This window comes from Lampetra planeri, chromosome 6 (assembly GCF_965212315.1).
Source record: "Lampetra planeri chromosome 6, kcLamPlan1.2.h2, whole genome shotgun sequence".
In the NCBI taxonomy this organism is placed as follows: Eukaryota; Metazoa; Chordata; class Hyperoartia; order Petromyzontiformes; family Petromyzontidae; genus Lampetra; species Lampetra planeri.
The window spans coordinates 3,134,622-3,160,184 of record NC_136112.1 but is presented as its reverse complement, the minus strand read 5'-3'; the positions used below and the strand labels follow the sequence as shown (position 1 = coordinate 3,160,184).

The 25,563-nt window shown below is 44.5% G+C and overlaps 2 protein-coding genes and 1 long non-coding RNA gene across 13 annotated transcripts in view; 2 read left to right on the top strand and 1 right to left on the bottom strand.

Moving 5' to 3' along the window:
- LOC144719402 (SH2B adapter protein 1-like) overlaps positions 1–4,841 on the top strand; it is a 98,485-nt gene extending 93,644 nt beyond the window's left edge. For all 4 annotated transcript variants that reach the window (XM_078595282.1, XM_078595283.1, XM_078595284.1 and 1 more), the window contains exon 9: positions 93–4,841. In XM_078595282.1, the coding sequence (XP_078451408.1) occupies positions 93–472 (380 nt within the window). In that variant the 3' untranslated portion in view covers positions 473–4,841. The remainder of the gene's footprint in view (positions 1–92) is intronic.
- Positions 4,842–7,338: 2,497 nt separating this feature from the next.
- LOC144719401 (ataxin-2-like protein) overlaps positions 7,339–25,563 on the bottom strand; it is a 31,023-nt gene continuing 12,798 nt past the window's right edge. The window contains exons 8-23 of one of the 8 annotated variants that reach the window (XM_078595272.1): positions 19,377–19,592; positions 18,247–18,419; positions 17,172–17,753; positions 16,504–16,668; positions 16,232–16,305; positions 15,773–16,092; positions 15,558–15,633; positions 15,056–15,196; positions 13,869–13,926; positions 13,527–13,714; positions 12,753–12,912; positions 11,918–12,063; positions 10,954–11,178; positions 9,344–9,540; positions 8,746–8,790; positions 7,339–8,583 (exon numbers count right to left, since the gene is read on the bottom strand). In XM_078595272.1, coding sequence (XP_078451398.1) covers positions 8,451–8,583; positions 8,746–8,790; positions 9,344–9,540; positions 10,954–11,178; positions 11,918–12,063; positions 12,753–12,912; positions 13,527–13,714; positions 13,869–13,926; positions 15,056–15,196; positions 15,558–15,633; positions 15,773–16,092; positions 16,232–16,305; positions 16,504–16,668; positions 17,172–17,753; positions 18,247–18,419; positions 19,377–19,592 — 2,899 coding nt within the window. In that variant the 3' untranslated portion in view covers positions 7,339–8,450. The remainder of the gene's footprint in view (positions 8,584–8,745; positions 8,791–9,343; positions 9,541–10,953; positions 11,179–11,917; positions 12,064–12,752; positions 12,913–13,526; positions 13,715–13,868; positions 13,927–15,055; positions 15,197–15,557; positions 15,634–15,772; positions 16,093–16,231; positions 16,306–16,503; positions 16,669–17,171; positions 17,754–18,246; positions 18,420–19,376; positions 19,593–25,563) is intronic. The other 7 variants (XM_078595280.1, XM_078595274.1, XM_078595273.1 and 4 more) reach the window with 7 other exon arrangements.
- LOC144719403 (uncharacterized) lies at positions 21,090–24,192 on the top strand. The gene is made up of 3 exons (XR_013585595.1): positions 21,090–21,703; positions 22,044–22,815; positions 22,994–24,192. It is a non-coding gene; the product is annotated as an uncharacterized LOC144719403 (long non-coding RNA).

Below are 25,563 nucleotides of genomic sequence, written 5' to 3'. Positions count from 1 at the left end.
CCCTTGTCCGTTGAACGTCGGCGATGATGCTGCCCTTGTAATCCTGCCCGCGAATCCGTTCCCTCCTCCCCCCCACCCCTCCCCCCCAACAGAGGCGATCAGCGTTCGTAGCCAGACCCCGATGCAGACGCCCATGCGCGCGCCCCGCACCCAACGGTGGAATTCGGAGGGCGACCTGCGCCGGCCACAACTGCACACCCGGCCGTCGGCCGCCACCACCGCTGCTGCTGTCGCCGCCACCGCCTCCGCCGCCGCCATGGGGGCGTTCCCCCAGCAACGGAGCGTGTCTCAGACGACGGTGTTCATGTCGGAGCGGAGGAAGGAGGGTGGCGTCACCTTCCTGCGCACGTTCGACCCCGCCAGGTTCCGCGAGCTCTTCCAGCGGCGCCACAGCTCGCGGGCGCAGCGCGAGCCGGAGCCGCACTCGCCGGGACGGCCACGCGCCACGGACAATCAATACTACGTGGTGTGACGCACGCCACAGGCGGCCAACGTGCGATGTGACGTGCACCGCCGACGGAAAACGTCGTGGAACGCCGCTGGTCACCGGCCCTGCGCCTCCCCACAACAATTTCTGCACCGTGTGATGTGCGCCACCGACAAAAAGTACTGTGTGGTGTGACGCTGCTGGTGACGAGTGCCAAAGGCGACCAGTCCTATGTGGTGCAAGGCTCCTGGTAACCAGTGCTAACGTCATGTAATGTGTGCCCCAGGCGACCAGTATTATACGTGGTGCGATGCGTTCCACTGACAAGTACTGTGGTGTGATGCCACTGGGTAACCAGTGCTGTGTGGTGACAGATGCCAAGCGAAGCTTTTTAAAAGAACGTGCTATTTTTGGAACCCCCGACTCTCATTGGCTTATTTACTTTCACGAAGCATTCACTCAACACAAAGCGAACACTGGCCTGGAGTTGGGCTCAGTGCTATTAATAAACAAAACAAAAAAAAAAGCGGGATTTTTTTTTACATGATTTTTGTACTGATTTCTCGGAAACGATCTCACCAAACCACCGTGGAAATTGCTCTCTTGGAATCACTCCCGGTGAAAGTGATATTTGTTTGCACATACCTTCTCAGTGTGCCCGGAGGGTCAAAAAGTGCTGGAGGTTTTGGAGGATGGCAGGTAACGTATGACACAGACGTGCACGCGTTAACGCGCCGCAGCCTCTTCTCTGCATTGGCCCGTCTATTTTGCCCAGTTTTTTTTGTCCTTCGTGCAACCAAGACACTCCCAAGTAAAAAAAAATGCAAACGTAGCAGCAGCAGTTGTGCTTTGGCCAGTTGCTGTAGGCAACTGCACTTACAACCGAAGGGGGTGGCAGTTTAGTCAGATGGGGTTAAAAATACCATAACCACTTATATAAGCCAAGAGTGAGAGAAATGCTGATATTTTCTATAAAGGGCCTCAAGGTTGTTATGTCCCCTTAAACACAGCATGATTAAAAAAGAGATACAAATTAGACGCTTCCTCTGCAATGTGTGCCATTAATTGCCAGATCATGGATACACAGTCCTGATGAGTTTCCACTTTTAACTGTGTCAAGCGTTCAGTCCCAGAAATGTATGTTCCGCAGATTTGTGAGATAAAAAAACCTTTGCACATTTATAGCCTCTTAACTTACCCTGAATGTGAAAGCGCTCACCAGCTTGCAGAGCAGCCAGGCAGAACAGACTTGGGCCAAATCGCAGGAAGTCCTGAGCTTTGCTTGCTTAAGTGCTTTTCAAGCCCATCCTTTGTTGTCCGAAAACAAAAGGAAAATCAGAGGATCGTAAATAATTTCGTAATTTTAAAAATAAACTATTGACGTCATAGGCAAAGTCGCAATTACTGGTTACCTCAAAGTTCTCGGGAATATTTCAAAGTTTGTAGGGAATAAAAAAAAAACTGACATTTTGAAAAGTATTACCGATTAAAACCTTGACAACACCACACGGAATTTTGTGCAAGGTGACAAATTCCAACGCAAAAGACTTTTAACGTGGCTCCACTAAATGTTATTCGCCACCTAACCGTATAATTAATGCAATCGAATCACCGGTGAATTTTAACTTTTGTTTTCCTTTAAAAAAAAAGGGTAACCCATACAATGCTGTATTTATAGGAAATACTGAATGTATGAACATTTTGCCTCAATGTTTAAAGCTGCTCCTGTTAAACAGTATTAAGGTCACGAAAGTACTGTAACCTGTGTTCATTAAACGTAAAGTCGGAACGTGTGTGTGTGAAACAGAGCAGAGTAGATGGGGTGTTAGCTGCTTTCAATTTATTTTCCTCCGCATTACGTGGGACTCACCCGAACCATGTGTCTTGCTCGAAGTCCACGGTGGTAGTTTCTCGATTTCGTTCCTGTAATCCAAACAGCCAGGCCAGCAACCTTAATGGGCAGGGCAAAAAAAAACACAACCGCTATACATTCACAATGTCCATAAAGGTATTATGTACGATTAAATAATTACACACGGCAGTTTAGGACTGCGTTATTGAGTGCTGTGGTTATACGAAACGTAAAGGCGTTTTTGCCAAAATGCTGCAATGCTCGACTGATCTGCAAGAGTAGATAACAGAGGCCTTAAAAAAAACACAACCGACAAAAGTTTTTCAACTTCAAAGATGCAATCTCAGAATCTCATCGTCAAAAAAATCATCAGCGCCTGGCGGACACGGACGTTTAGGAGAATCAAGCTCGTGTGTGCGCGCGTGCCGTTATATTCTCATGAAAACCGCCATCTCGAATAATTTCAAAATGCATCCCTTTATGGACACCCTGCATGTGTTTAAACAATTCCAGCGGCTGTTGAAATGTTGGCAATTTTTTTTTGCTAAAGGTTGAATTGGATAAAAAGGTTAAGAAAAACCTACTCCCGTTATGAAGCTACTTTCAGATTTATTGTTGGGTCTGGATATTTGCCAAGTTGGAATATCGGTTTCATGATCACATGCTACGATGTCAACAGCGAGCACGTTTCTTCTCTTTTGCTATGTCCTGAGTAACTGTTTAATTTTGTTCTAGATAATATATAAGAAAAAAAATCAGCATTATTCACTTGTGCTGTTGTAGATCAAGTCAATGAGAGGCTCATTTCATTTGGAGGTGTGCAACCGCGTCCTATTTAATAAAGTAAATTGTGTACCATCGTCATTTTACAAAGCACTGCCATTAAAATATATTTTAACAAATATCTTGTAAACAGAGAGACAAAAGAAAACATTTAAAAAGAAAAAAATATACGAACTCAATTAAAAAAATGCTTTGTATAGTCTTAAGTTTATAGATTACGTATTATGCAGCGGCATTGCTCAGCACTGATGCAGTGGGGACGTATTTAAGTATTGTCGCTGTCCAACGTGTCTTTTCGTTATTTTGATTGTAGTCACTGTAAGCATTAAGGTCTTACAAATCAATGTAGCGCTTCAAACAGCGCCCGCGCCCCCCCCCGCCGCCGCAGAGGTGAATTATGCCATTTCATCGCTAACGCAGAGAACTGTTTTTTTTTATTATCCCCCCCCCCACTGCCGCGTTAAGTCACGCTTGTGAATGCTTCAGGTGTTTTCAACTCATTCCATGCGGAATTCTGCACAAGGTAAATCTTAGGACGCTTTCCAGCTATTTATATTTCTTAACTTCAGTCACTTTACGCTGCGATTTAACGATTGGAAATGTCAGGGTTGGACCACGACAACGGCCAAACGCTGGGGGGCCTTCAACACAAACCTGCAATAAGCACTCTGGGTAATTTTAAAGTCAAATTACTTTTTTTCGACATTTGAACGAGTTCTTTGGAAGTTGAATGCTTTAAATACAAAGCGTGAGCGCATAAGGGCCTTGAAGGCGGGGGGGGGGGGCGGTTGGGTAAGCGTGTTTATCTTTCACTTGGAATTCACTTAAATCCTTTAAAACAGTCAAAAAAAAAACCCATGTACATTTATTTATATTCCAAGTGTTGTTGTTGGTTTCGTTCGGCTCGGTGCGCAGATTTTCATTGACCCCCCCCACCACCCCCCCGGGGTTGCGAGCCCAATGCACCCAGAGGAAACGAGGGCGAGAGAAGGGATGCACTGCAGCGCAACCTCCCCCGCGGGCGACCCGACATTTTCAATCGTTTTCACGATCGGCAGCGGTTCTGTGGATGGCACGGACGTACGAGTGACGCCGAAAACTTTTCTGTCCCTTCAAATCAAAGCAGCATTAAGCGTGTACTGTTGGCAAGCAGTTTCATAAACGCACGGGGCACACACAAAAGGGAGGAGTCCCGTCAATAATGATAAAAGCATGTACTTTCGGAACTTGTGGATTATGGGCAAAATTTTAACGAACTTTGAAACCAAAACGTTATTAAGAAAAAAAGGTTTGCACACGCAGCAACCAACACTACATAAATACGGTACATGTGAACATTGCGCGCACGTTGAAGGCATTGTTACCAATCCCAACGTGTATACATATTGTCAATTGCCCAAGCATTCTTACACGGGTCAAAACGTTTTGAGAACGTAAAAGTTAATGTAGCACCGTGAACTTTAACCAAAATTGTACAAGCGTCTCGCTGTGATATTAACGTACAAGGGACAAGGCATTTCCCACGTGGAAACAAAGTTTTCAAAACTTTTTGACTATGGAAGACAGTTTACACACACAAAATTATGCCCACTTTCATTTTATTATTAGTATGTATCAGCCTATATTTTTATAAACAATGTTTATGATTTACAGAAAGTGTTACCTCCTTTGTGCTAACTTTTAAGATTATTTATTCCATTTAAATGGGATTAAGAAAAGTATATTTTATTTTAAATTTTTTACCGCTATGCTGAAGGTAAATAAAACAAAAAAATTGTTTTAGTGTGTACTTGGTCTCTGTAAAGAAACAATGCGTAAAAAGTATTTGCATATGTGTGCATCTTTAAAAAAAATGCCGACTTCGCCAAGTCATGGATGAAAAACTATCGACAAATCAAAAAAATTATCCCAGAATTTTCACTCGTCACAATTGCTGCATCCAAAAACCGTGCTTTTTAATTTAGCGATATATTATCGAGCACTGAAGGCACATTTGAAACCGTTCAGGCCATTCATTGCTTGGTTGATTTTCAGCTTCATATCACATTAGCCACTCACTGTGCAAGTGCTCTGTAAATGCAGCATACGCCATCTGGGTTGTGTGCTGGGCGATTGGTCTCTCGTCAACTAATTGCAATTCATTCTGCGTCTTCACGCGCATGTTTCATTTAGTATTTCACAGTGAATGGCAGCATCCGTCGACAATTTTGAATAGCCCACATGTATCTGATCTTAAAATAATTTACATAGCGCCTTATTGAAGGCGCCTTACACAGAATGAACAATAGTACACATGCATGTAATGGTGGAGATGCGGTGAATGAAATGAGGAAGCAATGGGGGAGGAAATCTGTGATGCGTGAATTTGCTGAAAGCAAAATTGATTAGAGTAAATGATGTATTGAATGAATGGGGAATGAGTGAAAGCCATGAGAATATGAAGAAATAAAACGGTGGTGGTTATGAGGGGGAGAGATTAAGGGGTGTTTGGGGTGAGCTCGGGGAAAATAAGGGAGTTTAGTGCAGAGAGGAAACTAGCCAGCGAAAAAAAGCGAAAGCGTGGAATGAGTGCGAGGAGAAAGAGAGACGGCAATTATTGAGACCGGAAGGGGGCGAGAAGGCACACAGAAAGATACAAGCGTGGCAGAATATTCTGGGGCGAGACCACGAAGGGATTTGTAGACCAGGGTGAGGAAACACACCCATGCATGGGATCGGGATTCGCACCAATGTAAAGGTCGACTGGCATCAAGGCCCAGGATGCACGGTTCCAATACTCAAACAAGTCATCTCTCTCTGTTTGTGAGAAAACGAATCTGTTAAGTGGCACAACAGGCCACATCTGGATATACATTGCTCGGTGGCTGGTTTAGTGAGGTTCACAATGCCAGAACTTCAGGTGTATTTTAAATCTGCCCGCCCTTTAGGTTTCACCAATGCACATAGCACGATTCTTTTTTTTTGCACGAGATGCAGGACAAACACAACGCTCAAGCAGCAGCACATGAACTCATGTTTCGTTTTAAAATATTCATCACCATGCAATCATATTTTAACCGTGGCTTTCAAGGTGACCCAACTGACAATCCTATGGGTGACCTTGTGGACCTCGATAGGTCCAGAAAACTCCGTTTTTCCCATCTTCCATCCTGGCTTTTTCTGTGGGGGAAAAAAATCCAACAGGTGCCATTTATAATAAGGTGCTTTTATAATAAAGTGCTTTTATACACCGTGGTGTCATTCCAGCAGAAATGCATCTCACAACACTACACTATCTACAATACACAGGGAGATGTTTTTAGCCAATTATTTTGTATCCACCTGGGAGAAACCGGAGCAGCTGTATAAAACACACATGTTTTAAGGGGCAGCACTCTATCCCACATACAAATGCAATAGATGGAATAGAGTCCACACTTGCTGTGCCAAGAAATCCCTTTGTTTTACTTGTATTATTTCTAGAGGATTTTTCGGCAGTGGCTCCCTTGTCTCATCTTCAGATTTCCTCGAGGCTTGTGGCAATTACTCCGGTGCGTTCGCCAATCCCACCATTCTGTAACACAGCACACCCAATCTGAATAGATAAAAAAAATATGCTGTTAGTGTGGTCAATGGCAATTCTGTCTGTGCCTTTAACATTAATAATACATAAAAAGGGCAGAGACGTTCAAAAACTGGGAAATATGTAAATGCAATGAGTGGACAAGGCTTTTAACGGTTAGTGGAGAATGAGTTCAAAACAATTAATTCAAATCGATCCCTAAAACTCAAAAGATACGTGAATTGGATCAGGTAAATACCAATAATATTTTAACATACTGCCTGCACAATTAAAAGGGCTACATTCACCTAATGTTCAAGTGCCACAAACTCGAACCTCAAACTATATTATCCACAAGTACCATGTCATGTATTTGGGAAACCCTCACCGAGTGACGACTTTATTAAGAGGGTCTGACATTGGGGTGCTTAAGCAATTCATAATTTTGCTAAATTTAAGAATGGTTCCTGTTCTAACACGGGAATCTAGTAGGGTGTAATAAAAATCCCAATGGGCGGCCACCAGGTTAAATAAAAACCAACACAATTGGTCTTAAACTGGTTGAAAGTTACACGAGGCTCACACATTTCACCGCATACACAATCATTTTGCAAACACAAGACCAAAAGGGAGTCATTTTTGCGATGAATCAAGAAAAAAAACAGTCGCTTAAAACAATCAGAAAGAAAACTCAAGTATCCAATGCATGTACACAACATAAACATGAACACAGGCTTGATATAAACTTTTTTTTATTTTTTTGAATTTTTTTGTTTTACAAAGAATTCTTATTAAAATTATTAACTTTTTTTTGTATTTTTTTTGTTTTATCTTTTTTTTTTGTCCTGGAAAGCTCAAACGATTCCTCGTGGTGAAGTGTAACAACGCCCCGCCCGTCAGTGCCACAAACGCGAGCCAGCAGTCTGCCCTGCGGCGGAAGTGGTTGGACTGAGGTGGCTCGGCGAGGGATTGGCCCATGCCTCGGCTCGCAGTGTCTGCATAGTGGCGTCAGGAAGACACGATTCACCCGCGTGGGGCCAGGCCACGCGGTCCTCACGCTCTGCCCCGTTTGTTGTTGGGTTTTTTTCCTCTTCAAATTTTGTTTCATCACAAGAGCGGCATGTAGAAAGTTCCCATTGCACTCTTGCAGCAGCAAAAAAAAAACAGTCCGTTAGGCTGCACATTTCTTTTTGTTGAAATTTTTTCGTTGCTGTTGCATATTATCGTTTTGAATTTCTTAACTTTTTTTTTATAACGATGAACTCACACAAGTCCTGAAAAAGCAACAGCTGCCCCAAGCACAACAGTTCAATCTGAGGAATTCGTTCCAAACTCAGTTCTGTGCAACATTTCAAAATACAATCTCTTGTCTTTTGCAGTCTCTATATCCCATTTCCTTTCCACCTCAAAGTGTTCGCGAGATATCGTGGCTTGCCGAGCTCCGGACAGTGACTTTTTTTTGCCGATCGCTGAACCCGTTGGGGTGCTTAACAAGTCTGCATAGACAAGCACAACGAAATGAAATTAAACTCAGTGGAAATAATATTAATTACGCTTCGCTTTCTGTGTCCAGGTCACGGTCACGAGGACCCGCGTTTCCTTTCAACGCAGGCTCAGCGCTGCATTTTCAGTCTTTCGCTTTGCACACTCTTTAACGACCCGTAGGCCAGCAGCACAGGAATCCCAACGCAGTGTTTCTGTGCGTTGTAAAATTGTCACTGTAAAACAAGTAGCAGGTATAACTTGTTCCAAAAAGCAAAGATGACGACGGTGGTAGTCAGGGAAGGTGGGAAGCAGATTTTCCTCTCAGCCAAACAGCTGCTTGGCTTTGGGGTCTACCGAAGACGTCAGTGTCGGTCACAGGAAAGTCGATAGCGTTCACTGCCAAACAGCTGTTTTGTTGGAAGGGGCGTCGGCTGCCGTGGTCCAATCAGCTGCTTGGGTGCGGAAAGTGCATCTGTTGCTGCGGATGTTGCACTGCTGCATTAAAATGAGGTCAAAGGGGGGGGGGGGGTGGGAGGGAGAAACAGAAAATCAGCAGAATACCACAATCTACATCCTTTTGGACAGTTATTCTAAACTTATAATAGCAACACTTCTTAAACATACTGTATAAAGTGTAATTGAAAAACAGTAACTTGCCACAACATCGGTATTTTCAAATGCGGTACTTCAGAAAAATAAAATCTACGGGAAACAAAGTGGCAGCAGGACACAAGTACAAAAAGGTCTTTATGTGCAACCAGCACAAAACTCACAGGAAGCAAGACCATTTATAGTTGCCTAACAATGTCGACCAGCGTGCTAAAGGCGTGGCCTTCATAAAGGTCCGTAGCATGCAATCTCTTGGCCCAAAACACAAGTTTAATTTGTTGTCAGAACTATAATATCCTTGTAGTACAATCATAACCATGGAATTTCTCAATTGGTCCATGAGGCCAGATCAGTTATTTCATTGCTTTGGTACCAACTGAGCTGGCATGACTTCAGTGGTTCTAATGGTTTTATGTGGCAAATAGCATTGCATTATGTCATAACTATTTCAATCGAGTGGGTTTTCAAATAATCCACTTATTATCCTTACAAAATTACATGGGTACAACTGAAGTTTTGAAAAACTTAGGTGGTAGCAATTTATGCTCTGGCCCACGGGCTAAAAACCCAATGTAGCCGTTTTTCATCACTGTACTAGATTTATGATTTAACAGAGGCCGAAATACAAGACAAAAAGCGAGGTTACCGTCGAAACAGACCCTGACCTTGCGGCTGCAGAGTCATGTAGGCGTAGGGTGCCCCGGATGACACGGACATGCTGGGCACGCCCGAAAGGGACATGGGGCCCTGGTGGGGGTGCGGAGGTCCTGGAGGGCCACCGTGGCCCGAGGATGACGGGTGTGCCGCCATCAGCATGACCGGCGCTGGGTGGGCAGCATGCGACTGTGGTGGGACAGATGGCACGACGATGCGTAGTTATGCATGTATATATGTACGTGTGTTCAGGGACTCTTCTCCTTACGAACATTCGAATTAAGAACTTTCAGAGATACAAACAAACCTGTCCGCATGTCCAGTTGCCTGTTCGGACCGAGAGAAGTAAGTTCAACCCGCCGCCCAATAGATGGCGGTGGTGGCATATACATCAGCAGAAGGAGAAAAAACTACTTTTAAAGCCATTCCCTGTGTTTAGTGTACATACCGTACAATTTTCTTGGAATCGCCAGGAGTAAAGTTGGACTTACGAACAAATCGACTTACGAACAGATCTCTGGAATCTAACTCGCTTGTAAGTAGAAGAGTGCCTGTATGTTGAACTTCTTTTGCACCGTACCATGCTGATCGGAGGTGCGGGGAAGGACAACAAACTACGTGTGCTTACAGGGCTACAAATCTCATAGGCACGCACAAGCCTGGCAACTCTGACCCCATTGTAATTCGATTTTTTATTTTATTCTATTCATCTCTTGACTTTATTTTTTCCCGTTAATATGTTTGTTATTCTGCAATAGCGGCCACAAAATAAGCCTTTGTGCAAAGAAAAAAACCACGGCCATTTAATTTAAAATTGGCAGCAAGAGTACATAACTACATCCAGTTATATGGAAGGGAAGGGCTCCTTTTTGTCTCATCTTGCACAACAAAGCACTGTACAATTATGGTAGGGGGAGGCACCTAGTCAATTAATCTCTAGATCCTTTGAACTTCCTCTCCATGTGCCAGGGTGAGACATTTTATCTTTGAGCACTGGAAGCTATTTTCTTTAATCTACTGCAATGCTACCACCACTGGTGTTCCAGGGATCAAACCTTTACAACAATTGAATCCGGGATTTCACTCGTACAAGCTGACATAATCAGGCTCCTGAGCAACCTAGCTACTACCTCTCTACACCATTATTTAACCTCGATCTTCAACAGATAGCTCCACCACTCACACTGCAGAGTTACCGTTAGCAAAACTGTTTATTTTACTAGGTAAGTCCCATTGAGCTATGCAGCTCTTTTTCAGCAGCAAGCTGGTTACAAATCTTGATTTGAAGCTTTCGTGACTGCAAGAATCCATACTCTTTGGTTCTTTCGGTAAAGTCACGTAGTTAGAAATAGCTCAATGAAGTGGCTTATCATGTGGAAGTTTATTGCAGCCAAATACTCTAAACGCATGTGTCTAAATGTGGAGATAAAAACCCGACGGACCCAGAGAAAAATCCACACGAGCACGGGGAGAACATACAAACTCCAAATATACAGCAGGGTCGGCATCGAACCCACAACGTCCTGTATACCAGGCGAGGTAGTCAACATCTCGCCTCTGCGGCGTCCTCAGTAAGTCCGCAAGGCGGGCGACGTTACGCACCTGCGCGTTGGGCGGTAGCCCTGCGGGACTGGAGTAGCCGTGGTGTGGCGGGTGGATCGTGTAGATGTGCTGGGGGTGCGCATGGGGGTGCGGGTAGCCACCCGGTTGCCCGTGGGGACCCGGACCCTGCGACATGAGCCCGCCTGGGTAGAGCCCCGCCGCCTGATGTTGCTGTGGGGCCCCCATGTGGGGGGGTTGCCCCCCCTGTGGCTTTACAAGGAAAAGCTATCGATCAGTGAAGAGCTGTATTCACAAACAATCACACCGTCATGCCAAGTGGCCAGGCCACAGCTTATTTGTGAGATGCACGAACTGTTGGGAGGACTGTAGTGATTTGTCTTTAAAAAGGAAACACCGCATCTCTTTCGCAAAGTGGAACCTTATGGCACAACGAAAAACGCACAGGAAAAGTGTTTGTGTATAAATTAAACATTATGCGATGAGAAGGAAACCGGGATTAGTGATGGTTTAGTGCAAAAACATCCAGTGTAAGTAAAACAATAAGCATGGTAAAATCGGTCCAGTTACATTATTCAAGATTGAAACTTATGTGAAACTGTAATCCAGGCTACCATCCTTTAAACACTAAAAATCAACAACAAAAAAGAACAGCTCCAATTGGTGTAATCACATTAATACAAACCTCAGTAGTTATTGTTCTGCTTGCCTGCATTACGACAGCTTTAAAATCATTGACATTCATGTTTGCCAGTGAGTGACTCAATCTGTGTAATGAAATTTGATGTTTCCATTAAACAAATCAATGCCAGGCAACTGCAGCAGTTTATGAATTCAATGTCAGCATGAACACGCGCACAGTGCGAGTAGGTGAGAGCGGGGGTGAGTGAGTGAGTGGGTGAGCGAGTGGGTGGGTGGCTGGCTGGGTGGGTGAGCGAACGGGCGAGTGACGAGGTAAGTGGGGAGGGTGGAGCGGGCCAGGCGAGTGCCTGCACCTGCTACTTACTTGCATCGCGCTGGGCATCTGCTGCCCGCCTGGGTGTTGATTGGGTGCCGCGTGCGTTGGTGCCCCCTGCTGGGCGTGCGCCGTGAGTGCGTGCAGGGACCCGGGGTGTGGCGGGGGGTAGTGCTGGTGCACAGGCGCCGGTGACACTGGGCAAACAAGAGGGAGCGCGGTGAAACCTCCACGGCATCGACGGCGACGGACTTTGCCACCTGTGTTTTAAGCTCGCGACAGATGCTTTAACCTTGAACAGCCTCCGATTAGCACTGTTGGCTACGTGCGGTGCGAAAGAAGTTCAACATATACATGCAGCCTTGCTTTTGATACTCCAGTTCAAATCTTATTTTTTGTTACAATAATACATTACTGCCAATCACTCGTGGGGATTGTTTGACCATGTTTCACCATGCTGGTCAGACCAACACAGTGTGGAGAGGCCTTCAACCAGCAGTGGATTCGGAAACGGATGGAAATGCACGATTGAAAGTTATCACAAAATGTCGGCAGATTTTTAAGAACTACTTTTAATGATCACATCACAAAACATTAGTAATTGATTGAATCGAAAGTGAACAATTGCACACTATAGTCAGATCTGCCTTTCTAAACTGTCATATTTAAAAGGCCACAATCTTAACAGTGTCCATCATCAATAGCTCCCCCACATGAGAAAACCAGAAATCATTGCAGATTAAATGGGGATTTAAGATTGTAACTAAATGATGTCCTGCAGTTCCTGTGCATGACTGGGCATTGCCACAGCTGTTCGGCAGCACGATTTAGCCAGGCCATCCGAGTAAGCAAGGCTGAGCGAGCGAGCCAGTACCGTGAGCCTTACCGTAAATGGTCTGTGGGGGCGGCGCTGACTCAGCATTGGGAGGGTATTGAGGGGATGACGAAGAGGGGGCCCCGACCAGGCCGGCCTGACCAGGCCCCATTTGGGGGGCCGCAAGCACTCGCGAGCCCCCCTGCATGAGGGGAGGGTAGACAGCCCCCGCCTGTCAGACACGGACACACACACACCATTGAGTACAAGACAAACCACTGAATTTGAACGCTTCGGTGAAAAGACCTTCATTTATTGCATAATGAGATGACGTCTTACATACCCTTTTCATATCAAGTGTTGAATGAAAGATACATTGATGAGGTTTTTGCGTGGTCAATGGTGACTGAGATAATTATTTTTTTAGAATGCATCTTAATCACAATAAATGTATAGACCGCTCATATTTAAATCCAGGATTTAATTGATGTTATATAGTGACTCCTAAATGAGCATCGGTAGGTATGTCACGATGCAATGACTCATTGAGATCAGTCATAACATTCCCAACACATTAAAAAAACAATATGTTAATTTTAACATCCTAAACTGAACAAGTATGTACAGACGAGTTACGACAAGAATATAAATAATTGGTGGGAAAAAATAAACAAATAAGAATCAACGCTTGAATCTAATAAAGAACCTAATCATAAAATTTCATAGAATCGCGAGTGGGGTGAAGTGTTACATGCCTGATCTCTCCTAAGCTACTCAATAGACTTATTTCCAGATGCTATGCAGGCAACACTCGGTTACACATTCACGCACGCAGCCAATCGGCACCTGATGCAGCGGCTGGTAGTGAAGCAGGTTGGGCTGGCTTGGGTAGTGCTGGGGGCTGTAGGGAATGAAGGCGTGGGAGTAGGAAGCTCCGAGCGGTGGAGCAGACACCGTGGCCATGGACACAGAGTGTAGGATGGCCTGGTTGCTCTGCGGGTGCGCGTGGTCAGACCGAATCTGAGGCATTGTTCCTGTTTGGGTCAGAGGTTAACAAGAAGGGGGTGGCATGAGCAGGAAAGAATGTCGCTAGTGTTACACACTCATTCACACTTCATCCTCGCTCCACCCAGCTTTAATTCACTCACCCCCTTGTCCATTTAAACAATGTCAATCTGCAAGCATTACCTTTTGTTGGTCTGTACGGCTTGTGCTGGTTCAATGGCACTGGCACTTGATAGGCAGCCTGGAATAAACAAGGCATTTCATTTGCTATCATTTTTCATGTTAGTATTAGTCAGTATACACTATGCCATAACAACCAACACATGCCCAAGCACTGCACAATGGCTGTCAAAGGGCAAAAGCCATAAGCAAGAGGAATGCTAAATACTCCAAACACGTAATGTCTTCGTTTTTTGCTCAATGTTGAGCTTCACTACCCATCTTGACCGAGAATGACGGACCCATTCTCCAGTCATCTCCTTTTGGTCATCTAAAGCCATCCACCATGACCTACACGTATCCTTTTAATGGCTGCTCATACCCAGAATTCGAAGCCACCACAGCTCAGCCTCAAACCCAGCCCACAAGTCACCCATCACTAACAAGCTCATTCCATGGATCTCGTCGCCTGTCCCCTTACAACAGAGACATGATGCCCCCAGTGACATGTCGCTGCACCGCTAATCCCAAAAAAAAGTTACATTTTACCAGGTAGGGCCCACTTGTGACCTGGCCACAAATTAAAGCTCAACAAAATGTGGAAATTTATTGTAGCCAAATACTCTGAAACGCACGTTTCTAAATGTGGAGAGAAAAACTGGAGGACACGGAGAAAAATCCATACGACCACACGGGGAGAGAACATGCAAACTCCAAATATACAAGTGTCAGTGGTCGGAACCAAATCCACAACCTCCTGTATACCAGGCGTGGTAGTCAACATCTCACCACCGTGGCACCCTAAATGCCCTTGATATCAACATCTAAGCAAAATTGAGCCTGGTTAGCATTTGGATAGGAGGCTTCATGGGAATACGAGATAGATATTGTAGATCATGCTGCGAGTTGGCCAACCAATGGCAGCACAATGGGATTGTTGAATGCACCTGTGCGGAGCTTTGAGAGTTACTTGGCAGGCATGGTGATTTTTCCCCCCAGCTACTATGGTTTCCCCCCACACAAAAGCCAAAACATTCAAACGTGGAATTGTCCAAAAGGCATTCCAAACCAGGGCACTCCTTGAACAAGTCCATAGGACTCAGTGAGGCTTTCATGGTTAAATATAGGGGGCATCATTCCGATAAGCCCACACACTTGCAGCCTACCCATGCTGCCTCGAAATGCGTGCAAAGCAGGTGCAAGCGCTGTACCGGCACAGGGTTGATGGGGATGACGGGCGGGTAGGCAGCCAGGGGCTGGGGGTTGTAGAGCGGTCCTTGTGGCGCTGGCATGATCACAGAGGGGCTCGCCTGCTGTGGGCGGGGAGGGGTTGGCGTAGGCACCGGCTTCACCTGTAAAGCGACAAGAGAGTGAGATTGCTTACCCGGAGTAACAACCACATTTGTCGTGAGAATGTGGCAAAATGGGAACTGTGTTGCTTCATTGCAATGGACAAATTGTAATGCATTACAATGGGGCAATCGTGAGGCGATTCTACAAAAGCCAAATTGTAAATTATAATGTTGCACTTCAAGTAGATTGTGAATTATGATTGCTAGAATGAACAAACCAGTCAAATTAAATGTGCTACAACGGTTGCAAATGGATAATTACAATGCACACATATAGATTCACATTAGTGCAGAATTGAGTGCATAATATCAAAGGTTCATGTTTTTTGCAAATCGGTCATAAAATGTTCCTGCGTTTTACCATGGGAATGAAAGGCTTGGCACTTGGGTTCAACACAAACTCCTTGGCATTAGGATTTAGGTTGGACTTCTTCGAACTGAACACACAATCAGAAAGAAAAAAACAAATCGGGGAGAAACCATTAAATTGTCCCGAGCTGTGCAAGCACAAAATGACTACAATTATTAAATGCATATAAAACTTGGTGTGATGAAAGCAAAAACAACACCGCTTACTCTGTGGCATCCGATTCCCCTTTGTCTTTACTGCCTTCAACATCTGCTGCTTTTGGCGTGGACTCGGAGCTCACATTCGGGCCTTCTGACCCCGGTTTAGTGGCCGTGACCTCACCGCCAGTACCCAAGCTGGCAACTGCTTGTGGCACAGCACTTCCTGCAGTCTGGCTGCCACTGTTGGCTGCCTGCGTGGACGCAGACGTGTCAGTGGTCTGTGTGCCGGTGCTGCACTCAGCCGCCGCCTCGGCACCGTCTCCCTTTGATTTGTCCCGGGTGGAACGCTCTTCCTGTGGGCCCGGCTCCGCCTGGTTTAGATTCAGCTGCAGGACACAGGAGCGCAAGCAACGCAAAACATCCGATGCGGAATCCATGAGCAAATTTCACATCAACGCGAGTTGGGAAACATGCGGGATGCTTATTAAGTAATGATAGATCCGGCATAATAGGGTTTAAACTCACCTTGAACTCGGCACTAAATCTCTTAAGCTCTTCAATTGGGTTTTTCTTTGCCTCCAGCACGGACTGGTATGGGACTGGTGGAGGTAACAAATAAAGCAATAAAATTCACCAACAAAAACCCAATGAAAGAATATTACGGTATGCAGTTGAGCACAGCACAAACTAGTGTGGCATATTATAGAAATGGTGTAAGTGAAGAGGCAAAAGGGTGTTGAATTTACAGACAATCACAAACTACTGAAAAACAGACAACAGCCTAGCAGGTTTCTGACCTTTGTAAGTTTTACCTCTAACAGGTACAGCACTCGGCGCTCGTTGCAAGATGGGCTGGGCAGGGCCAGGCGCCCGGGCTTGCTGCTGATCTGCAATCATGTTTTGTGGGCCTTGTTCCACATGAATACTGGTTTCTTTGCCTGAAATCGCAGAAACAAAACCACCTGCACCATCTTCAGTGACGCACACACAGAAATGTACTTCGAACGGTGCGTGAGGCTCCAACATTCTAATGAAGGCCACCGCTACCATATAACTTAATTAAGCTGTAACAACGTTGCATAATTCATTAAAAAAATAATTAAATTACTAATACATGCATAGGTAATGTATTTTTATGGTGAAAGATTGTTTTATCAAATTGCAGAGAATTAAAACTCTATTAAGTGATCAGCGTTTAATATAGTATCCTTCATTTTATTTTTCAACCAATGAAGTAACATAAAAAACTCTTATTATGTAACCATTTCCAGGTTTTCCCAGGCCTGGCTGTAAAGCACCACAGTTAAGTATGACGTGACAGCAGGAGGGGCGAGTGAGAAGGGGGTTATCCAACCAGTGCTCCGTTACTCCTTACCCCACCCTTCCCAAGCCGAGCGTTCCAGAACTTCCACCCCACCCCCCTCCCAAAAAGATTCCACAAAAGCATTCCAGGGTATTCCTATACCTTCTGCCGAGGAAGGCTGCGGCTGACAAGCTGACTCAGCACCGGAAGTCATTCCAGATGACGTGGTTGGAGCAGCTGACAGCACGGCACCGCGCGGAATGCTCAACCCTGTAACTGGAGCGGAGGCGGCTGGCTGCTGAAAAGCAGCGGTGGTGGCGACCGTAACGGCAGCAGCAGCCATTGCCGTGGGCGCCTGAGCTGCGGCGATGATTGTGTTGGCAGGCGCGGTCGCCGGCGTGGCGACTAGATGAACGTCGGGGACCTTGGAGGCGCTGGGTGGAGCGTGGGCCGCCGCAGCCACAGCCGCCACCCCCTGTTGGGCCACGAGCGCTCCTGCCTGAGCAGAGGATGGTTGAGGAACGCCCGGCGGGGGTACGGAGACCCAAGCCACAGGCTGCGGCATCCCCGGCGCCGGCTGAATGGCCGTCACAGGGACGGGCTGTGTCTGGGCATGGCCAGCGCCTGCCGCGACAAAGGCCTGCACGCCGGCCGGTGCACCCACCATCAGGCCAGGCGGCGTGGAGAGCTCCTGACCTGGTTTGGGAGACTGCGTCACCTGGGATCGGATGGCCCCTCTGCCCGCTGCAAAGGGAAATGGGGAGCGTTGATAAAAAAAGATAAATATCACAAAGGCATATTGGCTGTTTTCTTTAAAACGGTACTTCCTCTAACTGTGCTGTCTGTGTTGCACTCATTCTGAAATTCTATAAAAGCTTTTCTGTTACACTTTGCAGGAATGTGCAATCCACGAGAAGTGCATGCATGCACGAAGAGAGTTGGTTGCCTCCCAAGGAGTAAGGGAGCAGCTATTCTCAACCACTAAGCAAATTTATAAATTCCCTTTTTCTTACAAAAACATCGTGGTCATGCTTTGCCAGTCAAATCCACTCAATATCTCGATTGTCCGTAAGGCTCTCCTGTTGTTGTTTCAAAGAAAAAAAATATCACGAAAAAAAGACATGACGGCAATGGACATTGATTTAACGTCTCGGGCTGTCGATTTGGCTCAGCGTTAACACTCCTGGGAGAGCAAAAAAAAAACAAGACGGTGACGTTTCGGCATGGCCACCCTCACCTCCATTCAGAGCACGGTGATCCAGACCGGGGCTGGGGCTGGGCTCGGGGTAGCGGTAACCGCCGCGGCTCGGCTGTGGCCCCGCTCCTTGCCGACCGAACTTGGGAGAGTTCTGTCGGCCACCCCCGCGGCCCAGTGGACCCGAGCGCTGGCCAGGGGGCACGTACCTCCCCCTGAGCACAGACAGCGGCCTTGGAAGTCAGAATCACTGCTCAAACGGACTGGCTCATACAATAATAAAAATAAAACATAATAAAAATTCTCACGACGTTACGATTGCTTGCTGTAATTTTAGCTAACATATTCTCGCTGTAGTTTTCACACCTAATGATGATTGCTTGTGTTGCAATCGAAACGTCGTGATAATTTTTATTATGTTTATTATTTTATTATTTCCCTTCTACGTGACTTTACCGAAAGAACCAAGAATATGAATCCCTGCAGTCACGAAAGCTTTAAATCGAAATTTGGCTCATACAATGTTTCATGAGAGCAAGGCCACTATCATGCATTTCAGCTTTATAATAAAATAGTGACAAAGTTCGACATCATACAACCAGAAAACTGGATGCTGTAAGAATGAGCTGAGGTGGCCAGGAAATTGTAATACAGCAAAGGAGTCTTGATAGAATCTGTGTGGAGCTTTGAGCATTACTACATTGTAAGTGTGGGTTTTCTCCACGTACTCTGATTTCCTCCCAAAGATAAAATACTTCTGGATATTAGTCAAAAGTCCAGATGAATGCAGGACCCTACTGCAACAATTCTTGAGACTCAAAGATTCCTTGCAATTGCCAAAATTCAAGAAATGAATTTTTTTACCTTATTATTACCGTATCATTTGGTCTCGCTCATTCCATTTGCCAAAGAAAACATTAAATTATGTGGATACATAATACATATTAAATTCACACACAATATTTAATGCATGTAATGGGGGTCTGAATATATTTTAATGATGAAAACATTAATGGCTAATTACCTCGTGTGCATTGCACCGCTAATGTCCTGGCAAAACAGTGCGGCGTAGAATGGCAACGCCCATTATTTACCACGATATTTTCCAATGAAAATTCTCTCCTCCTCGATCCACACTTACAACTCCACCTCCCCCCCCATCGAGCCCTGACCTGGTGTAGAGGGTGGGGCCATCCCGGTCAGGCTGCTGCTGCTGCTGCTGCCGGCGCTGCACGGAACTGAAGCGGTCCTCCTCTGTGCGGCCATCGTCGTTCTCAAGCGCCGCGTGCGTACGGTACTGCGGGCTCGACTCGATCTCGCGAGCAAGCTGCTCTGCACGCGCCTCTCGTTTCTGGAACTCCTCCGAGCTGTCTTTGTCGAGGCGCGTCCTGGACGGTGTCAAGCATCGGGGGCAGGGAGGGGGGCTATCAGCGGGGAGCATGCCCGTGCACGGAGCCGTTTGCGACGTCATAAGGGCGACTGGTTCATTTTACGAGGGCCTGGACACTGATCGAGTAAAGCTCGGCAGTGTCTTCAGCCAGATGTCATTTGTAGCATAAAAATGTATTTGAAATTGTGACAATTTCCCTTGTTAGGTAGGCATCTTCAATGTCTACTGACCACAGTAGTCAGGATTGGTATGAAAACAAAAATCACCCCTATATCTGTTGCACATAAATCTTGGCCCCCAGTCCTCAGGAGTTCTGCTTCCAATAGAATACATTTTCCAGTAAATATATTCTGAAAAAAACTGAATTGGCTTCCAGTGAAAAAAATGCATCGATTTCAGTCTTCATACAGATGTTTAAGGTCATCCATGGACTTGGTAAATGTGCTCAACCCATTGAACCCATAACCTTCCACAACCTTTGGCACTATGATAATCTGACACCCATCTCCTGGTATTCACAACGATCAGTTGCGCTCGTGATGTTGACAGATTTTGTCAAAATTAGCGCCAACATTATGGAATCGTGCTCCATGACTTTGTTTGCATGTTATTTATTATTTTACCTGGAAAAATCCCTCGAGATTTAACATCTCGTTTGCAAGGGTGTCCATATATGGTCATGCCCTTCTCTGGTTTAAGTCAAGTCTCAAAACATGGCTCATAAGGAGTTTTCTAAGTTAACATGGATTATGTAAAGATTATTTTTGGTAAACAATTGAATATATTATTATTATTTGGATGTATGATGGTATATAGCATGAAACATTTCTCCTCACCTAATAGAGTCCAAATATGTTCCAATGTATTTCCCTCTGGTTTGACAAGGTTTCATCCACCATAGTGCATATGTTGTATGTAGAAACAGTCATATCCACAAGGCATCATACGTTCATACACAGTAACTCTTAGCACCCTTTTCTTCTGCATGTACCAAACTAATGCCACAGCTGTTGGAACCAAAACTGCTGTGGACTGAAGACTAATGTGCAATAGGCTTCCTCATGCCATATAGCTTTTGGGGGTTATTAGACCAGTTTACCAAACTGGTCAGTGCATGTTGAACGCGCGGTGCATATATGATGGAGCACATTACTTCGTTACAAACGATTTTACTGCGATGCCCTCTGCTGATAATGATAAGATGATAATGGGTGGAAAGCAAGTCAGTTTAATCACCCATTTTGAATGATTCAGGAATCCTTCGATGACAGAGGTCTTTCCTTCCTATTTATACATTTAGTAAATAGGTCTGCTAATTTTGTTCCAACAACTGTTACACCATTTGGTCTCGAGGTTTCACTCTTTCCATACTGAGGGTGCACATTTTTTGTTCAAGTATGACATGTGGAACTTCCCCCTCTACATCTAAAAATGGTTCGATACCTGGCACCTATGATTTTTGTTGATAAATTTCTGCATAAAATGTCTTCCCTCCAGAAAAACGCGATTATGCGATCGCATGATTCCATGCAAAATCAGCCAAAGTCCGCATATTTATGCGGGGGGCGCGTTTTTTCAAATACGCCGCACTTTCGCCGCATAAATTGCAGATTTCCGCGCGCAAAATATGCGGGCTTGCATGATTTCATAATCCCCGCATTTTCGTTGCAAAAAGTCACATATATCTTAACAGAAAGTTGAAAAATGTTGCGTTTACTTCACACAAGCGCAGCCATTTCCCCTGTTGCCATGGGAACGTTATGAAGTGACGTCACTCATTACGCGACATCATTGAAAAGCTGCAAACCCCGCGATGCCAATGAAACCATGATGAAGCCCGCAAATCTTTCTCATTTGCCAACAAACATAAGCGCAAAAGACCGCGCAAAGCAGTTTCCCAGTGTGTTACATGACAGTGGGGGCAAATTATTTTGCACTCCGTGCAACTGCGTGTTGGACCACAGGCGGAAGTCGACGCTGGACAGTCACTTTGCAACCGACAAACATTCGAGGATGGTTAAAGCAGCAGCGAAATCAGCCAAGATGAAGCAGCTCACCTACACCGAGGCGTCAACTTCCAAAACAGTTGCTAGGGCTGAAAGAATCAAGGTCAGTAGCCTATTAGATTAAAGCTTGTAAAATTATGAAAAGGCTGATAGTTAAATTGAAACAGAGAGAGGTGTGTGTGTGAATGAGATTTCCAAGTATGTTGTGTGTGGATGTAAGTTAACGTTAGGGTTAGATAGACTAACAGTAGTGTAATTTCCCATGCAAGATGATTGATTTTGGCATGAAAGAATTATGTTTTATTTGCAGAAACACTACTGTTCTGCGAAAGGCTTACTGTAAATGATTCAGTTTTATACAGCAGTTTTCTGTAGGTTACACTGGACTTGTGTGTGTGTGTGTAATACAGCCCAATGATACAAAAGTATTTTTCTGTTTGTAGATTTGTGAAACCTGGGTTGCCACCTGCACTGCCATCAACATCCCACTGTCTAAGACTGACCACCCTGCACTGAGGAAATTCCTGAATGAGAAAGTCATCAATGGCGGCGCCATTCCAGGGTTTCACCAGCTTCAAGATATGTACTTGGGAGCAGTATATGAGAAGGAAAAAGAGGAGCTGAAGACACTTCTTGCCAGAAAACCTCTTGCTGTGATATTTGATGAGACTCCAGATGTTGAGGGGAGATGTGTCCTGAATATCCTCCTTGCACCACTTGAGAAGGATCATTCTGGGAGGATCTTGGCCTACCTTGCAGATACTGTTTTCCTTGAGCAATGCAATCATTCCACTGTATCTATGTCTGTCGTAAGGTGCCTTCAAGAATACAGCATTAACAACGAGGATGTGATTGTGTTCGACACTGATAATGCAGCCTTACATGAAGAAGGCATTCACAGCAGCTCTGCAGTCGTTGTTCCCCAACTCGATACACATCACATGCATGGCACACATAATGAATCTCATTGGCAATGCCTTCCGCAAACCTTTTGTTCAGTTGAACAGCTTCATGCTAAGTTTCTCCCAGATGTTCTTCAATGCTGGATCACGCAAGAGAAGATACCTCTGCTTCTTGTCACACAAGTTGCCTAGAAAAAAGGCGGTCATGCCTCCAAACCCCTGTGCAACACGCTAGAACTCCTGGTTCTCTGCAGTGCAGTACCACGCACAGCACTTTGGACTGTACAAGGAGTTCATAGAGATGGAAATCGAGGTAAAAACTTCCTTCACATAATTCCTCAATACAATTAACACTTCCTTTTCTTCATCAGTTAACCCCCTTTGCACATACAAACATGAATAGTTTAGTAAGATCAAAGTAAAAAAATTAATTGCATTGAACATATTGTATGTTTGACCTAATTCCTTTCTTTCTATTTGTGTTTTTATAGGTGTGTAGCAGAAGTGCTCCACAGTCTGTGGAGAGACTCCACGAGATGCTTCAAGACCAAGACCTAGCTCAGTCCCTGAATGTCCAGATCAACATCATGGCTGACAAGTGCAAACGCTTCCTAAGTCTTCTCGATATCTTCCAGAGCAGACGTCCTGTGACCACAAAGATCTTCACTTATCTGGAGGATCTGCAGGTGGTCTTTGCTGCCAACAAAGAGCTGCAGTATGAGGCGTGTGCCGAATACTTTGAAGGGTTTAACTTACCTTACACCACAAAGACACAGATCCTCTGCACAGTTGGTCAGGCATATGAAAACGCTGAAGAAAAGCTCACCAAGTACATGTCACATGGGCAGCCGGCCATTGAGTTTCTCCAGGAGGTTAGGGTGTTTGACCCTCGCCACATTGCATTCCTAGATGACTCCGTAGCAAGCTACAAGGCCATTCCAGGTTTCACTGAAGTGCAGGGTGATGAATTTGATTCTTACTTCAAGACTCTTGGTCCAGCAGAACTCAGAGCTGCACCATTCGGCGTGGTGGATTTGGATGTGTTTTGGGATGGCCTACAGGAGAGACTTCCTGTGCTGAGTTCCTTGGCCAAGCGGTACAAAGATGCTGTCTCAAACTCAGCTGATGCTGAACGCAGCAACAGCATCTACAAACTAGTGTTGTCTAACCGAAGAAGATCAACTACCAACCAAAACCTCAAAGCCTTGGTCTTCCTTTACCATAACCAACGAGTCCGCAGTGGAGCATTTGAGAGGGAGGAGATGGTGGAGGGGGAGGAGATGGACACTGAGGGAGAGGAGATGGAGGATGAGGATGGTGAATGATTGGCCAGTGTTAGAGGCTACGTAGTTAGTTTTATTCAGGAGTTTATGCAACTTTACAGTTGTAAGATTGCACTTTTTTGTTAGTAGTATGTAAATTTACATTACTGTAAGACTGTACTGTTACTGTATTGCTTACGTTACTGTGCACTGAAAACACTTATTTTAACAGAAGATGTCTGTTTTGTATAGCTACCTCTGTAAAACAGGAAGCATACATTTTATTTTTTAATATTTTATTTATTCATTTTTACAGAAGTTGTAGCATATTCATTTTGTAAAGCTACAGAACTTGTTCGAATCAATGTTTTGTAAGTTTGAGCCATCTGTTTGTTAAGGTCTGAAATAAAACAAGATGAGAACTTAAATATTCCCAGCACTTTCTGTGATGTAGTATGCTTGCTTATCATAGGAAGTAATAAGAAATGACTCTTTACATTAAAGTAGTAGCCTAGTGAATAGGGTGTTGGGGGAATCACTTTTTTTTCTCTTTTTCATCAAACCGCAGTTTTTGCAAGTTCCCGCAATTTTTGCAAGTTCCCGCAATTTAATCGCATAAAATTGCATAAATATCCCGAATATTCCATCGCATTTTTTAAGAAAACGTGCCGCATAATCAACGATTTTTGCCCGCAACAATCACCAAAAAACTCCGCGTTTTTCTGGAGGGACTGATTAAGATTATATCTCGATCATGTGTTGCAATTCCGTTGCACGATTTGTTGTTTTCTATGACCTCTTCAAATATTTGTCTTTGCCAGAATTATGCTCAGTCTCGACTGTTCTAATGGTGACTGCTTGATCTATGCTAATGTTCACTTAAGATTTGACTCATGCCATTTCCATCTTCCAAATAACCTTGCATGCAGGGTCCATGCTACACTGGCTAGCTGTGCAATATAGAATTATAAAAAACATTTTAACAAACTTAAAAGACTTGACACCGTGTTACCTTTCAAAACTGGCTATTCTCTATGTTAATATCCACAAGTTTCATTCTACAGAGGGCAGACTGTTAATCCCTTGAGTTCAACAAATATCTCAGGGAAAGATTATTTTCTTCATTTATGATCATTAAAGGTATAACACACTTGCACTATGCTAAGGGACAAACTCTAGCAATGGTCTGATATTATTTTTAATCAATATATTCTTAAATGCTTAGGATGTGGGTTTTATTTCTTTTTTTATAAAGATTTGCCATTTTTATATATTTAATTTCCTTAATTAACAGCAGTAGTTTTGTTTTTGCACTTCAACTCGAAGAGTAAATTCAGACAACTTGTTTAAACTTGTAAGCTAGTTTATATTTTTAGGGTCATTTTATTAAAAAGGTGTCTCAGTTGACTCTAAGCTTCAAGTAATTCCAATGAATACTGTTATGCTTTTAATTTACAGATATGAATGATCATCATCTCAACGAGCTTTCAGCTCGTTGAGATGACATCACTTCTGGAAGGTATACTTGATTTTTTTGTATTCTTATAATCGTCATTGACCATACTACTGGATTAAAGGTCTGTCCAAGTTGTCATGAGATGCATCAATGTGCCGACTTCCATTCTTACACTGCATGTAAAATGTTTGGTTTTGCGACCAAGTGAGAAACAAGTCTGATGTAACATGTGCGCGTGCCTATATTCGTAGATTTTTTTTTCGCCAAAAATAAAGGGTTGGGTCTCACGTTGCTGGGGAGCTGCGAGCAACAGACCATCTTCTTGGTTCTTTCGGTAAAGTCA